The sequence below is a fragment of the Lissotriton helveticus genome, chromosome 11 (assembly GCF_964261635.1).
Source record: "Lissotriton helveticus chromosome 11, aLisHel1.1, whole genome shotgun sequence".
Taxonomy (NCBI): domain Eukaryota; kingdom Metazoa; phylum Chordata; class Amphibia; order Caudata; family Salamandridae; genus Lissotriton; species Lissotriton helveticus.
The window spans coordinates 849,026,729-849,044,025 of NC_136072.1; the positions used below are offsets into that span (position 1 = coordinate 849,026,729).

The 17,297-nt window shown below is 44.8% G+C and overlaps 1 protein-coding gene across 1 annotated transcript in view; it reads right to left on the reverse strand.

Moving 5' to 3' along the window:
- The window catches only part of KREMEN1 (kringle containing transmembrane protein 1), a 327,791-nt gene that overhangs the window by 115,969 nt on the left and 194,525 nt on the right, over positions 1-17,297 (reverse strand). Inside the window, exon 3 of the mRNA XM_078667084.1 lies at positions 3,740-3,831. Within this exon, the coding sequence (XP_078523210.1) occupies positions 3,740-3,831 (92 nt within the window). The remainder of the gene's footprint in view (positions 1-3,739; positions 3,832-17,297) is intronic.

Genomic DNA, 17,297 nt, shown 5'->3' on the forward strand with positions numbered 1-17,297 from the left:
GGGAAAGATGTTAACCCATATCTTCATGAGCTTTGAACGATTAAATCTAATGCTAAGAAAGGTTTACAAAGATTTCAGCTATGACTGAAAATGAAATGCTCCACAATCCTCTAAGAGAGGTTGTGAGTTCCCTTAAGTGGCCCTTCTGGTGGGTATTAGATTTTTAAAAGCGTGGAGATGCAACACGAGGAGTGACAGCAGTGTTGGATCCGAACCGAGTTGAACGCTAGCTAGATTTCTTGGTATTCCTGAAAGCAGAGAAATATTTTGATCAGGCCAGAATTGTTTACCCACTGCCAATACCTTTAAATCTTTTTATATTTGATTATCTTTATAACTTCCTAAACATCCCTTTGCTTTAAACCTGGATTAGCAAGCTAGCAAGCAGCACTAGCATGGACCAAGGCAGACTACAATAAAAGGCAAGAAAGCGGGAAGGTCGTTTGTCTTTCTCTCGTCGCAACTCTCGCGTGCCCTCGGATTCATGGGTAATTTCCCGTGTTGAAGGCTATAGTAGAGGAGCTTACATCATTGCAGCACTCTCAGAAATCGGTGTTACATCTGATGCTCTACAGCATGGCACATTACTTGCTTGCTTTGATCGACACATCAAGGTCCCTGACATGCCCATCTCAAAGAGAACAAGCCAGGCTTTGCTCTGGGAAGCAGCCCTTTTGTTGACCATCTTAAATTGATACCCACCATGGGAGCCAGCTGTGCTGGAGATAAACAATGTGGGAAAAGAATAAAGCATAAATAAACAAGGACTGTTCACATGCCATGTGCTTTCACGTCATAAGAGGTTTTAGGCCATTGTTACGCCAATTATAACGCTCCCCAGTTTACATTCCGAAAAGAGAACAATCACAGGCAAATTGTAAACTTACTCAGGGAGTGTAAATACTCAGAAAAAGCTTCCTAACCAACTCCAGGCAGGGGTCTGGAGCAAGCAGAGATGCTCATACTAGACCCTTCTGCATTGGCTGGGGCTGAGAAACAGGAAACTCTGCTGGACTTAGTCCAAGCTCTTCCCTACATGTTCCTCTTGGATGTCAGGCTGCTGTTGTTGGACATGGACAGTAGCACCCTCTGCCAAGTGCTGCAGCAGGACCCGATCCTCCTCCCCGCCCCGCTCTATAGGGCCGTGATACAGGAGTAAACATAGTGCTACAGCAAAGACTGAGCTGGAGACTAATTTGAGGAACTAGAGGCATTGGGAGACTAATCTGTTCTTCCTTCTAGCATTAGTTCTATGTACATCATGTGGGAGAAGTTGTGTGCAGTGATTTACAGGGGCAGAGTATGGGTGTTTTCTACCTATGATCAGTGGCGGGTGTCAGTGCTTTTTAATAGTCTCTTTACAGCTGATTTTGAAAGAGAATTTCTATTTACTCGAAACATGTTTTGGCATAAATTCATTATTTAACAGTTTTACATGGTGCTAGTGCACTTTACCACAAGGTGAAAATGACAAGATATATTGCTAACAATGATCAGATAGAACACATTTAAAACAGATCTTTACTTTGTGGAGTGGTCTCTGTATAACACTGGAGGATGTTCATTCATGAATACACAGAAGAGGTCGGTTTTTAGCTGTTTCTTGAACACCAGGCGAGAGAGTGAGTTCAGTTCTCTGGTCACAGTAATGGGGTTCCAGAAGATTGATTCAACATGGTGAAGGTTTAGCATAGTACTTGGGCGGTCTTGAATCTAGGTGTTTCCACGTATAAAAAATTGTAGCTCAGGAGGCTTCTTTGTCCGCTTAAATATTGAAAAGGATTGCCGGATATGATGGTCAGATTAGCTGAAAGCCTTTACATGCCATGATCCAGATCTTGATTTCAACCCTATCTTTGATGCAAGCCAACGTCGTTCCTTACGAGTGGTTGGACATTTGACTGGATTTTCTATTAGATGATAGAGGTCTGAACTGCCTCGATAGTTCACGGACTGGCCATGGAAGTGAAACAGCATGGGAAGCCATTTCCATGCATGTTGAATGAATCCTTCAAACCTCTACACTGGGAGGCGCACATCTTGATGTCAATGGCAGCTAAACCCCTCAAACTGCTGCATTAGTGTGAACTGTGCTTCGGCTCACTGGTTTCTAACCTCGTATGCTGACGTATTGGGGAGCAATGTGATTCAAGTCACTGACTGATGAAACCCATACCGCTGCAGAATTGGGGGTGCACTGTGCTTTTAGCCAGTGACTGCTGAACATTTGAAACTGTAGAGTTGAGGAGCCTTGTGCTTGGAGACCGTGATTGCTTAATCTATTGGACTATAGTATTGGGGTACAATGTGCTTGGAATGAGTAGCTGCTAAATGCACAAGTATAAATCGTGGAGAAAGTTCAGAAAGCCAGGGGCAGACGTGAAGCGGTGCAATATTAAAAGAGACTTGAAATTGATTTTTTGGCCTGCTGCAACAGTGATACGATTTAGCTCTTATGAAGGTTTGTACCTGAATTCCAATTACAAAGTCATAATGAACTACTTTGCAGTGAGTACTCGGGGCATTAGCCATCTGCCGCATCGCATGGGCTGGCATGGGATATGAAGCCGAAGAAGTCATGCTGGACGCCCTTCGGAATACGTAATTTGTCTTATCTTAGTCTGAATACAAACTAGCAGGAGACCAGCAGGCGAGCAAGGCATCGCTGATGAGCTGTGGCGAGAGTAGACACTGGGGAGAAGTGATACCGAGTGAGCTTGAATATACCTTGCCAGATCTTTCCAATGTACCGGTAGGACTAGGAGGGATCAGATTAACCTGGGGTTCTATATCTGCTCTCACGTTTCCATGCTTAATGAGGTTCCCAGTGCGTTCCCCATTTAGAACGCATCTACCTATTATAAGGTGTTTTCAGTTACTTAGTATAAAAACATTTTAATTAACTTCCTGTTGTTCTTCATTTTGTGTCCAATTGAACCATTTTTTCCCGTCGAGGTTTCCCACAGTAACCAGGTGTCGGATCCAGCTTGTGATGCTGTGTTACAGTATTGTGTTCTAGTCACAGTACCAGTTTTGTCTTGGTCTTATTGATGGGAATGTAGGTGTATAATTTTTGGATTTAACGGCTATGGCCGGAGGCCTCTGTTCACTGCCAATAATGCTCCTAGGTCATTTTTATGTCCATTTCCCAACAGGAGGTGGAGATGGGTATGTTGTGATTCTTGGTAGCAGGAGCTTTTGGGTACCCTAACTAGGTTAATCTGGGCATTGTTGGACGTGAGTGGGAGTGCTGCCCAAAGTGTTGGGTTGGATATTAGTCTGTGGGTCTTCATGTTGGACAGTGCGTTTGTGAGTATGGTGGCAGCTGATGTGTTAAATGTATGTGCAGTGTTGTGTCGCATGCTCTGTTGAAAGCTTGCGCAAATAGTTTTTGAGTGTTTAATGCTGTTCTGGGCTGCACAATAGTTGGCTGTATTGTGTATGTGGGCTACATTAGGTGTATGAAATGTGTTGTGTCCCATTTGATATGTCTTTGGTCCTAGTTTGTGCATTTGTTCGTTGGATTCATCATACAAAGCCCGAGAGGGGTTCCTTCTCTGTGTTAAGATGGTTTTCACCAGTATTAAAAAGAAAAAAATGCTTGCTTGGTAACATATGTATCTTTCTTAAACCCTTGAAGAAGATGTGAGCTTGGTACTACTCTTCATTTTCTTAGCCTAACACACACTCTGAGCAGGTGCTGAGATACATTCAGAAGATCTGCTTAAAGTCTACTTACTTCGACAGGTCGGTACCTCACAGTACTTCCAGTACACACCGTCTTCGTGCTCTGCAATATAACACCAGGGGCTGACGTCACCGTCAGGGTTCCTGCAAGAGACAAACAACGGCGTCAGAGCTCAGGTGTGTTTTTTTCCGAAGGCCATTATTTTTTTTAATCAAGCAGGATTTGCACTTTGAGTGTAGGCTCACCGGGTGAACCAAGTCTATTTTCATAGAGTAGCGCGGGGCGTCAATAGAGGTGAGCGAACATTCATTTACTCCTGGAGCACATTAGGCGATGTTCTCTTTATTCCCCCTAAAGTATACAGATTAGAATCCCAAAGACATTGAACCCACACCTCATCGGTAGTCCTAGTCAGCTCACAGATTTTAGACATTTCTCCTATACTGCATGTAATGTAAAGACAAATAATCTGGTATTTCAACTAAGCTCGCCCATTGGTTTCGCCCCACCCTCCCTGGCTTTACCTTTTTAGTATTTTTTCCTTGGGCTTTGCCTCAAACACATCTATTGCTCCAACGCCACTGGACCAATCCTCGTTGCTTGAGCCCTACCCAGGGCCAGATTGGTCATAGCGGGCATCAGGCATTTCCCCGAGAGGCTGGAAGGTTAGGAGCTCGTTTTGAGGCAGGGGGTTCCAGTTTGTTACTGGGTGCCGTTTTTGCAGCAGTGCTGCAATATCGGCCCCTAGTAACAAAAGCAGTAGTGATTCACACTGCACCCCTCCATCCCCGGGGACTGGTCCAACAAAATTGCTAGGGCTGCTTTGGGTTCCCAGTCTGGCCCTGACCCCACTTCCATGCTGCTTTACGGTGCAAAACCCTGGGCGGAGCTGACGGAGCGTGACTACGCGGAGGTCCACGGAGTTGAGAACCGACTCCGCTCCGCCGCCCGCCTCCACCCCCCCCCCAGTAAGAATTAAGTAAAAAGACATTAAAGGTAAAATAATAAAGACTTACCTTGACTGTGGCGTCCCCAGTCTGCTGTCCTCCTCTTCATCGCCATCTCACGGTGATCTGCGCATGCACACGCGCCAGTGCATGCGCATTTCTCGCAAGAAATGCGCATGTGCACATATTTCCATGAGACAGCGAGGAAGAGAAGGATGGCAGCCTTGGGACGCCGCAGGCAAGGTAAGTCTTTATTAATTCTTACTGGGGGGGGTGGAGGAAGGGGCTGGTCAACCCCGCTCCACCGTGGAGAGTGCGGAGAGTTGCCTACTCCGCATTCTCCACAGAACGCAGAGTAGGCAAATCTCCGCACACTCAGCGGGTGGAGTGGAGCTCTCCGCCCGCGGTTAGCACAAAGCACTTTCACGTAACTAAAATATTTTTTTTATTTACCAATCGAGATAGCATACACCATCATGGATCAGTAAGTAGATCAGCAAGTAGATAAAACTAAAAAAATGGAGCCTGCACCATTCTGTATGTGCACACAGATGTGGTTACATCCAGATTAGTCCAGATTGGACTATTCCAACGTCCTATATCTGGGCCTACCGGAGTATCTTTTACAGCGCCTGCAGGTGGTGCAGAACTCGGCCGCACGGGCCATTTTTGGCCTTCATAGGCGAGCCAGAGTATCCGGCCTCTTGCAGTCGCTTCATTGGCTGCCTATCCGGAAGCGGATAGTCTTCAAGGCGCTGACTCTGGCTCATAAGGCTCTTCATGCCTCGGGCGCGAAATATCTGCAACGGAGGCTTGCCTTTTATCGCCCGGTTCGATCTCTGCGATCCGAATCTTTGTTTCTTGCGGTGGTCCCTCGAGTAAAAAGGGCCCGCATTGGGGGCCGCTCCTTCAGGCTGAAGGCACCGCAGCTTTGGAATGCGTTGCCATTGGCTTTACGCGGCATTTCTAACTTGATGACCTTTAGGAAGGGTCTCAAAACCTGGCTTTTCGCCCTCTAGCATGTTCCTTCCTCTGTTTACTGTTTTTCTTTTATTTTACTGTGTTATGTTTCTCTGCTTAAGAGCTGCCAATAAAAGCGCCGGGACACTCCAATGGAGTAGCCGTGCGCTATAGAAATCAAAATTAACATAACATAACATAACATAACATAACATAACATAACATAACACCAGAACTGCCCATTCAAAGGATGATGCTGTGTCTTATAGTGGAGAGCTAAAATCAAAAGGTGGAACAAAAAAATAGGTAGAAATTCCTAACGGAATGGGTTTCTAGCTCGTGTTTTGAGAGCAGGCATAGTCGATGTGAAGGGGTGTGAAATATTTCGGGGAAATAAGCAGCTGCCTTTGAAGTTTTTTTTTGTGCAGGGGTTGTTATGTGTAGAAATGCATCAAGCTGTACTCAGTACTAAAGCCCATGCCCTGTTCATATACACAGTGAATTTGTTTTAGAAGTTTGCAGGTCTGTGACGCCAGGGGCAGCTCCTCCGCTGTGGAGCGTCTCCCCATTGCTTTCTCGCAGTACGAGAAGCAAAAACATTAAATGGTAATAACTTTTAGTTATTACCATTATATGTTTTCTTTTCTGGCGGGCGGATGAGCGGGGCTGCTCTGCTTACGGAGCAGCAGGGCCGGGGTGGTGTAGTTTGCCCACTCCTGAGTGCGCAATGACTGTGTTGGTCTGCCCTCTCAGGCTGCCCAAACCAGTCATGTGCTCTCCCCTGTTCTCCATGCAGGCTGCATTGCAGCCTGCATGGAGAACATGCCCACCCCTACTGCTCCTGGCTGAGCTCCATGTCACAGCGCTAAGACCAATCACAACGCTCCATTGGAGCGTTGCGATTGGCTTAGCGGTGGGAGCTTGGCTGCCTGCTTTCTGTTCTCACCTGGAGTCGGACACAGGCGAGCAGGAAAGAAGACGCAGGACCCGGCGGCGGCGAGGTAAGTTTTATTTATTCTATTTTCTTTTTTTTATGCAGCCTACAGCCGCACCGTAACCCCCCCTCCCTCCCTGGCCCTGTGCACCCGCCCACCCAAGTGCGAGTCGTGCCGGCCTCCCCTGTGCGACGCATGTGTCTGCATATGTCATCGAGCATGCATGCGCCTATGAAATGATGTGGCTGCATCATGGTGCCTTTTTTCCTATTTTTTCTTCCAGTACTATACAGCATCAGCAAAATGCATTTTCCTTTTTGCCCGATACTGCACATCATTGGCAAAACGCATCGGAAAAGCCAATAGGTGAAAAAGGTGCGATATATTGGCTTTGCTAGTGCTTGATTTGTTTTACTGTCTGCATACTGCGGGCCAACCGACATGTCCCTGCAGGGGACACTCATAAGAGGGCGGCCCATTAGTGCCACAAGATGGCACACGGGGCAGCCCAGTGCGCCACGACCCTAAGGGGTCCTGGATGTCACTTCCGGCCGTGTTGGGAGGCGGGGAGAGGTATATGTTCCTCCCCCGCCCACCTGGCGGCCTCTTTGTCCCCTCAGCCTGACGCTGTTTGGGTGCTCTCTGGTCGCTCCGTCCAGAGGCTTGGTCTTGATGGAGCGAGATAGAGAATTTCTTTTCATTCCAACTCGCAAAGTCATACTTCCATAAAATAAAATAATCCTATTAATGATTTGTGATGTGTTTGTACTAAATCAACTTAGATTAAACTTTTACACGCGGGAACATTAACATATGTGCTTATAAATGTGCATTACTGTTGCATCTTTCGTTTGTGCAAAAATAATAAATTAATTTTGTCGTTCTGTCATGTCATAACTGACTGCAGCTGAATTTTAAAAGTGGCATGTGCTTATTTTGCTTTCCTTGTCTATGTGATGTCATTCTACTTTCTATAGGTGCATAAAGGATTTCGTGGATTTTATGAAGACTGGTAGATATAAAATGCTGCTTTATTTGTTTGCTCTGTGCTAGGTAACATTAGACTAATGGGTGGGTTAAATAATTAGCAAACAAAGGGTGGAAACAGAATGAATAATATTTCTTTCATTAATTATTTTCTTGTGTTTGTTTATACATTAGAGAAATTAAATTGACTGCTTTGGGCCTAGTTCACTCGAGCTTACTAAAATGATGAATTTAATTTCTGCATGAAGCATGAGATGTCCTTTCTAAAGTTTTCCATCGAAGTAACATTTGATGAACTACGATGAGGCTCTGACATTATTCTGGTCGGACGTGGCCAAGGTCAGGAACCGGCAGAAGGAACATTTGATAACTTGGCATCCGAGGAAGTGAAATGAAACCAGTGAAAAACTATTACAAAATTGTTGCAAGCAAAAGGAAGCCTCGGAGCACGTACAGTAAAGACAATGGAGTCTAAGAAAGTGACGGATCTGATGTTTTGAAATAATGGGGTGACATGTCACTTGTCACTCACGAACCAATGGGACATCGACTTTTGCAGAAAGTTTTACTTTTACTTAGATTAGCTTAGTGCAGAAAGGTATAAAGATCCATGCCCCGTGGATGGGTCACGCTGCTGCTTTCTAACCTTTGGATGAGGGTGTCGTGCTGTCGGACTTTACTTGGAGCACGTAAGAAACCCTAAAGACTTTACTTTATTTCCATTTATTTAGCTAGTTTAGGGACTTAGGTTTTGAAAAATGCTAAACTTATAATTCCTTGCAAATAATCTGAATTCTATATGATGCTTACAAATATGCTTAAAACGATTCTAATAAAATGCTTAAATAAAACTATACTCTTATAATTCAAATAAATAAGCTAATAAAATCTTACTTTTGAAAACAAGCTGGTCTTGTTATTTCGAGAGTGCAGGTTATCATTAGCTAGATGCCATCGCCATGTAGGCCAATTAAATAGTTAGGATTTGTTTAAATAATGTCATTTATTTACAGCGGATGTATATAAATGTATATAAATTGTATATAAGTTTAATTAGGCCACATGATTCAGTTGGTCAAAATATGTCAGGTTTTGTTAATGGGTCCATGTTTTTAAGTGGTGATTTTTAGAGTGTGTTATGAAGTTAGGTAGCGTAGTTTATGACATATTTTCTATAGGCCGCTGGATCAGTCTGGCGTCCGAGTGCTGTTTTCGTCTGGTCGTCGGGTAGTCTCCTTGCGGTGAGCCGTCCCCTCTCGGGGATGGGTTCTGCTGTCTTCGTTTTCAGGCGAGGGGACTGTGGGGGTGCAGAGGCATAGTCGCATGCGCTAAGCCCCTGCCACGGCCTCGGTTATCTTTGGGGGCATGTGGGGTCACACGTGTGACCCACTTTTAGTGACGTGGTTTTTGCTCCTCAGAGAGGCAGTGGGACCGCTGGAGGTTATAAATTATTCTGTTTCTGGCATCGTTCGTGAAGGGGGCGGTCGCGGGACTGCTGCCCGTGTTTCAGCTCCACGTGCGAGTGGAGCAGAGGCAGGCTGTTTCGTGGCTTTTGGACGTGAATACTTGGGACGCTTTCGTCTCTCGCGTCATTTATTTGTGTTGTGGTGCCACTTTATGCGTGTTAAGTGTTTGAAGTTAATATATTGAGGGAGGGAAGACAATTACACCCTCCCCCCCCGAAAAAATTGTATAAGCGGCTTGGCTGACTTTTGGGGGGTACGCCGGAAGAGGCACTTAGCATGTGGGAGGCCCTGAGCCCCAACCGCCTGTAGCACTAGGAAATTAGCAGGCGTCCTGGGGGTAGGGTTGAGGAGGTCTTGAGTTGAACGAGGACGAGAGTCGGGGTATTGAGCGCTGCTGTTACGGCTGGCATACCGTGAGAGATGAATGTATTATCAGCAGAGGCGCATGTCGCTCCAAGCTCTTCGGGCGAGTTCGCAATACTCGATCTTGGGGTGTTATATATGTCCCTGCATTAGGTTAGTGCAGAGAGCGGCAACCTTTGTCTATAGGTTCCCGGTTCGTTCGCAGGAACGGTTGCTCATGTAAGTGCTCTGAGGTCTTACGGTCTAGTTCGCACCTTCCTATCTGGGAGTCAGCTGTTTGTAAATATCGTATTACCCCGTGCCTGTTGGGATAAACAACCTGGGATAAACAACCGTTGCCCATGTAATCGCGCCAAGACTTTTGGTCGAGCTCGTGCTATATATTTTCTATTGATTGGGAAGCTGATTAGAGTCCCGAGTTCGTAGAGGAGCTGGCCAAGAGATAGGGCGCTCGACCTCGGAAGTGGGGGAACTGGGTTCGTATCTCGGTAATGACATCCTGTGATTTTGGGCAAATCACTTATCCCCCCGGGCCGGGTGGCATGGCCCGGTTTCCCGGTGGGTTGTGAGGTTAGTGTTGTGGCAGGAGACCTATTTGCAAGCAGAGTTCCTGATCATTCTTTTCTGAAAGGTAAAGGTCTGCGTATTTTAGGAAATGCAGAATTACATAATAGTGAATATCCTGTGCAATTCTGAAGAAGCTCTCCAAAACACAAATATGGTCCTACATAACAAATCTTTAAAAAAAAAATCAGCGAAGGGTTCAGAATTTAAGTGTGCTTAGATACAGACCATATCCGCAGAGTCGCCAGACTAAATACTAAATAGCACACCCAAAGAAATAAGCCTCTGAGCTCTCCAACAGAATTAGATTTTTAACTTCTTAAACAGTTTGTGAAATAAACAGGAGCACACATTTCATAGATGGTTCTGATGTCAGACAAACAGGAGAAGAAACGCCTGCCACCCAGTCCATACATTACGGGGTTCGGAAACAGAAAATATATAGCTTATTTTTCCGTGGCTTTAGTTCTGTGGTTGATATATTGTATTGGAGTATTTCTATAGTGCCTTCCTGTCTCTTGTCGAGGTCCCAAAGCGCTTAGCAGATAAAGTCAGTGGTTGGGATTCAAGTAACCGGAGTACATGTTCATAATATAGGTCAATCTGCACAATGAGCAGAAGAGGGGCACTTGCAATGTGGCTGGGATGATGACAGGATTTGCTACTGGCTGACAGTGCAGATATGCTGGAAAGGCTATCTTAAAGTAAAAAAAGGCTAAACTTCAGCTCAACTTTATGGGTATTATCTTCACATTTTCAGTCTGGGAACACACTTACTGCTTCCCTCCTCAGGACTAAATACGCGTGCATTTCCAGAGTGGGGACCTAATTTCAAACCATTGTTAATACCCACAAACCTAGGGGCTGCAGGCACTCACTGTGGTTTTCCACATAGAAAGAATGGGAAATCCTCTATCATCCTGGATTAATTGGGTGTAAAAACTCCACAGCTTGAGGGATTCTCCTTGTGGCTTATTCCATTTGTGAAGATAAATGTCCACCTTTCTGAATTCTGTTGAGTAACGTGACATCACACTCGAAGCTATTCTTGTGTATGCACCTAAGATGTTTAATTATTAGGGGCTTGATGTACAAAGATGTTTAATTATTAGGGACTGGATGTAAAAAGACCCACTGGTAGTAGAATCATAATGAAACCACAGATTAGGCTCCCATTACAAACATCACTAGCAAATAATGACTATTCCTTTCCGCCTCCTCTAAACAATTTTCCTCCCCCTGTGAATCTTTCCCCCATTTATTACCATTATACCTTTTAGCCAATGTTAGTGCTCCCTGTCCCTTTGAATTCTTCTGCTTTTCCTCCACCCGCTTCAACTTGTTGTCTGTTCTGCCCTCCCCTGGATCAAGCTTATCTCTTCTCTGACCTTTCATTCTGTCTGCTCCTAGTACTTATTTCCTTCCTTTGGCAGCTTCCCAATTCTTTGTTCTTTTAGCCATCACACCACTCGCTCCCAGTGAATACTTACATTCATCATGTTTCTCGCCTAACCTAGTGTCAAAGAACTCCTTACTGTGAATGTACCAGGATGGGCAGTGGCGTTTAGGCTTAGCAGTGGAAAAAGTGAACCCCCACTGCCTGTACGTAGCGCAACGACATCATGCGGAGGCCTCCCGGCCACCATGTCATTTCCCGTGCCCCATCCTGTCTTTCCATCTCCCAAGCACACCCGGTATAGAAGGTGGTTAAATCCTCTCCACATGGAGCCCACCTTGGAAAAGGTATCATAGTGACACTGCGCCTTGTTATGTGGAAAAGCCCAATTTATTTATGAGCATGGTATGCTTGCATTACAAACATCTTTCAACTGTGCTGCATAATCTTCCGTACTCTAAATAACACACAAGTAAACAACGACTCGCCCTTCCCGACCCTCTAAACTATTTTCCATCCCTATGATTGCCCACTCCTCTCATCATTACCATTACACCTTTTAACCAACATTAGATCTCCCTGTTCCTTTAAATTCCTCTTTTTTTCCTCCATGTGCTCCCCTTTGTTGTCTATCCTGCATGCCTGGGGACCAAGCTTACTTCTTGACTGACCTAACATTCTCTCTCCTCCTGCAATATTTCCTTCCATCCTCTCTGAGCTCTCAATTCTTTGTTTTATGATCCATCCCAAGAACACCAGAAAATCCCTGCTCTGTGGTGTTCTCTCTGTTCCTCCTCACTGTACACTGCTTTTCCAGGACCCCAGCACCTCTATCAGTTTATCCATATTTATTTTTCTATCCAGTAGGAACAGGTGAACTCCATTATGCTGAAATTGGACTGGACATTCAAACACAATACCCACATGGCTGACCACTCTTATCTCTGTTTTATTGCATTATCCAGACACCTCCCTGTTTACCTCTTTTCTGGTCCTTTTGATTGCCGTGGGCTTCCTTGCCTCTCACTCCACACTCCTCTAAGCTGCAACTACATCCATAGTATATCCGTCTGCAGATATTTTTTTCTCACCTCTGTTAAGTCGCTTTTAATAATAATAATGTCATTTATAAAGCGCCTGGCTACACCAACTGGCGTGTCCCTGCGCTACAGCAACAGCTACATGCAAATTCAGGCAAGACGAGGCTTCTGTCTAGGAGAGCCTGGTTTTCAGGTCTCTATGGAGGACACTTTCAGATTCTGCGTGCAGAGAAGGTGGAAGTGTGTTCCAATTTTTGGCTGCTAAGTAGCCAAATGAGCGCGCACCCATCCTCGCCCTTTTGATTTTTGGGACTTTGAGCAAATGGGCTCCTGTTGTCCTCAACTGACGAGCAGGATTGTAAGGGGTCAGGAGATCATGCGATCATGCAGGTAGCTGGGTCCTTTTCCCTGTAGACTCCAGTGACAAAAGCACATCATCAGCGAAGCGCATTTTCATAATCTTTATTAGTTCCAGGCCCATGGACTGAAATGTAAATATTTACTATGTGCATCAACACATTTCCGGCCTGTGCCATTACACCCCCCCATTGCTCTGTACCCCCATAACCCTAATGGCAGATCACCTCACTGACACTTCCTCAAATGCCAATGCCTACTGCAGACCACAGCACTCCCTCCCTACTTGTATGCTCCCTTACTCACTTCATGATGGTCTCTCCACAAAGCAACATCTCTTTCATCCTAAAGTTTCCTGTTATCTGGCCAGTGTGACAAAGCACCTCATTAGCCTCAGTTTCTTACTGCCGCACCCTCACTCTCACATAAGTCCACATGCAATCACTTTTCCTCCTCCGTGTTCCCATTCTCTTCAGTTTTGATTCACCAAATCCTGCTATGAACCCTGGCGTCACCTTCTGCTATTTTGAATGTTTCCCATGTTTACCCTCCTCCATTCCTGCTTGTCTCAGACACATTCATTCTCAGTGCTCTATACACCTGGCTTTCAGACACTGGCCACACATCCTTATGCACAAACAACCTGATCTTATCCATCTCTCCAAACTCACAAAACATCTCACTAGCCTCACTGGACGTAGCTCTGCCACACCTGATCCTCTTTCCCTTTCACCCTCTCGTAATTTTTGCAAATTTACTCCCACATCATGCCTCCTCCACCCTCCCACATCAGGCCTCCATACTTCCTTGCTCCTACCACTTCCGACACTCTGAACACCCTAAAAAACATGACCAATAATTTGGCCCTAAGTAACCTAAATTCCCAAACAGATACATGTGCCAATCTCATCCTGGGTCTTACTCTCCTCAGTATGTCAGCAGTTAGCAGTCTCCTTTCGTTATCCCCACTCTGTGTTTCCCTGGGCCAACCCTCCAGAATCCTTCTCTCTAGTTCTCCCTCATGTGCTTCATATCCCCAGAAACATTTCCCGCAGAAAAGAATCCATGCCAACTTGCCTGCATACATGAATGGTGCCAGCCCTTTTTCCACCTGGCTCATCAAGAACATGATCACCTCTTCTGTCCTCTAGACTCCTCCCCAACCACTTTTCCTTTTCACCCCTGATTCCACAAACTCTATCCATGTTGCCCATATGTTCTCCTCATTGAACCAGTCAGTGACTTCTTTGGCTAACACATTGTTCTTACATACCAATCATCCATATGTCTGGAGTTACTGGGGTCCCCTGCCAGTCTGCGTCCAGACCCAAACCACCGAACCTAGTTCACTGTGAAAAATAGAATGCGTCCCCCACTCAATAGTCCAATTCTGGCATATGTCTTGCTCTGAACATTGCATTCCACTTCAGACACATCTGTATCAATTATCCCCTTAGCAGAAGGATATAAGCATCCCTGGTTGACATTTTGTTTATCACGTACACCACCACTTCATTGTCCACCACAAAAGTTACTGTCTTTTTTCTTTCCACTCTCCACAACTTCATGGCTTGCACTAATGGATAGATTTCCAGAAAAGCTATGCTATGCTGCCCCTGCAACTACCTCTGTGGCCGTTTCTTAGCACACCTCTCTAGTACAGTCCAAAAACCTCCTCTTCCTGAAGCATCGGAAAAGATCTCCACTGTAGAGTCCACTGGGTCACGCCATTGAAATGTTCCAGAGTTCTCAGTCACATCGGCATATTACTCCACACTTTCTCTGTAATCCTGATCTAGCAATAAGGCTTTGGTGCCAGTGCTTAATCAGAGCCAGTGGTATCCGGTGCCCAGCACTGGGACTTAATCATCAACACCGACGCTTTTCAGGAGCATCAGTAAAGGACACATTCATTTATGGTAAGCACAGGGAGATTAAGTGATTTGCCCAGAACCACAGGATGTTGAGCTGACGCCAAGATGCGAACCTGGTTCCTCTGCCCCCAAGTCAGCAGCCATGGCCATTATGCCACATCCTCTCCCCACTTTCATGGTTAATAGTTTTGCCTCAGTCTGCGCTAACAGGAGAAATTGGCTGGTGCAAGCTGCCTCCTGACGACCCCTGCACTTAGTTTTTTTTACAAGTTAACCACTGTTTGTTGCCCACTTCATTGTAAAATCCAGTTACTTTTACAAAAGCCGTGCCTGGAGCAACGATTCTAGAGGCAACACTCAACTGTCTTAAAATTTTCTGAATGAACAACAATGTGCACGTTTTTTTCCTCATCAATTTTCTTAACAGCACTTCTGTCTGTCCAGTTTCTATTTGGGTAATCGAGACACCATGGCCACTGAGCCCAATTAATTCCTAGAAATGTTGAGCCCTCTGGTTTTTTTTAGGCCAACTTTACCCCTGCCACTGTCTCAAATGTGGTCATCAGTCATGACCACTCTCCTGTCAGACCGTCCCTGCCGACGAAGACAAAATCATGGAGGTAGTGCAGCACCTGTCTAGGCCTTGCCATCTGTTTCACCATCCACCCAAAAATCGTACTTTATTTTTAGAAAAATGGTGCAGGCTACCAAACCTCACATCAGCATGGCCGTGTGCATGAACTGGCTTTGAACCTTAGTGCCCAACTGCTGAAATTCTTCCTAAAGCAGTTGGTAGTAGTATTAGAAGAAGTAGTAGTTGAGATGAAGCTTTATTTCCATCTCTGGCCAAGGGTATGCCCACACGTGGGTCCCTGGCTCACTGTGCTGCTGGATTCAAGCTAGCCTGGTTGATGAGGACTAATACCCAGAAACCGGTCCTAGGATGCTTGTTTCCAGTCCAGGGAGGACCTGGCCTGGCAGTTCAGGCTAGACTGTTCGCATAAAGAACAAGGTCAAGACAGATTTGCGTTAGGCTAGGTCGAAACTGGGGTGGCATAGTTAGCTAAAGAACGATGGATCCAACCCAGATCTGTGACTGGGGGTGAGTGGTTTTAAGTTTCAGTGCTCCGCCCATCAACTTGTGTGTTTGTTTGCACCAGACTCTGAAATTTGCCATGACACATATATACTAATAGGTTACATCAAAGTTGCTATTTGGAACCCTCTGTGAATGCAGAGAGGGTGGACTGCAAGAGATTTCATACTACCACTGGTGCCATTTTAGCTATCCAAAATTTTTCAAATTACAGCACATTCCATTAGCCACGTATGGGGCGGAGATTTGGAGCATTGAAATAGCTCCTGTATCCAGCAGGAAGAAAATGAGTTTTGCAGGAAACTACTGGGCGTCCCAATCTCCACCTCACAATATATCTGTCACAGAGAACTCAATCTTAAATATATATCGGATTTTATACGTGCCCGACCGGCTCTTTTTTGGCTATCAGTTTGGAAGAATCAGGCAGCCTCCCTAACTAGAGAGATTATTACCGACTGTCTTAAGTGCGAGAAAGGGATAGATATTCCTTGGTTGACTGGAGTGCACCAAAGCTTGCGCATTGTCATCAGAGAATGTATCTTTTCAAACGCAAGCATAGTTGAAACTGTGCCACAAAAGGAGCTTAGAGAAGCGCTCTATTCTTTATACAATACAGAAAGGATTGGAATTGAATCTAAGAAATCTTCTGGTCTCAATTACATGTCTATTGAACAGTACCACCATCCCCTACCTATATATCTCACCCTACCTATGAGTCATTGGAAAAGGAGCCTATTATTCCGTTTAAGAGCAGGAACTGTTAGATTTGCACTGTGCTTTCCTCTTGGTTACCACCCCAATCTTGATCACATACCATCCCCACGTGATGGGGTGAGTGGCCAATCGATTTTACATTTCTTATTTTTCTGTAAATATTACATGAAATATATAAAGTGGCTTTTATATCCATTTTTTAAAAAGAAGAGGCCCATTAGTCTGGACAACGCCTATCTGTGTTTACTGTCCCTGGTTGATGAAGAGTTAGTGTTTTGCATAAGTACATTTCTGAGAATCTCCACTCGAGCACGCAAGACCATGTCCAATCCTTGAAATTTTATTATGCTTGAACATTTTCGTATAACTGCTGGATGAATTGATATTTTATATAACAGTAATTTATTTATTATCAATGAAGCTCTTTTTAAATTTGCTATTCAATTTGCTAAAATGTTAAGGTTATATCATTGTGATGTTTTTTAGTACCATGTATTTCTCACTCTCCGCTTGTTATTTAATTTGTCTTGATGCTGTGCTTTTATGGGTACCAAGCTACGCGAATAAAGTTTATGAACTGAACTGAACTGACTACCACCATCAATGTATTTGCTTTCTCACCAGCCTCATAAAATCAAAACAAAGTCATAAATAAAATGCACTCATATATACATTTAGAGTTATTTTTGGTCACACGTTTTCATCTATTGTTCTGTTCATCTGTCATTCACATTTTCCTTTTGCCTACCCCAGCATTCAGTGGCACGGCTGGTGATCTAATACTGTACTTGCATATACCTTTTGTGTATTTAAACTATGTCTGCAGGTAATGATAATGAAAAGCCAATAGTAACTTTTATCTGTGCCAGTATGTATTGTCAGTCAGTCAAGAAATAATTTATTTGGC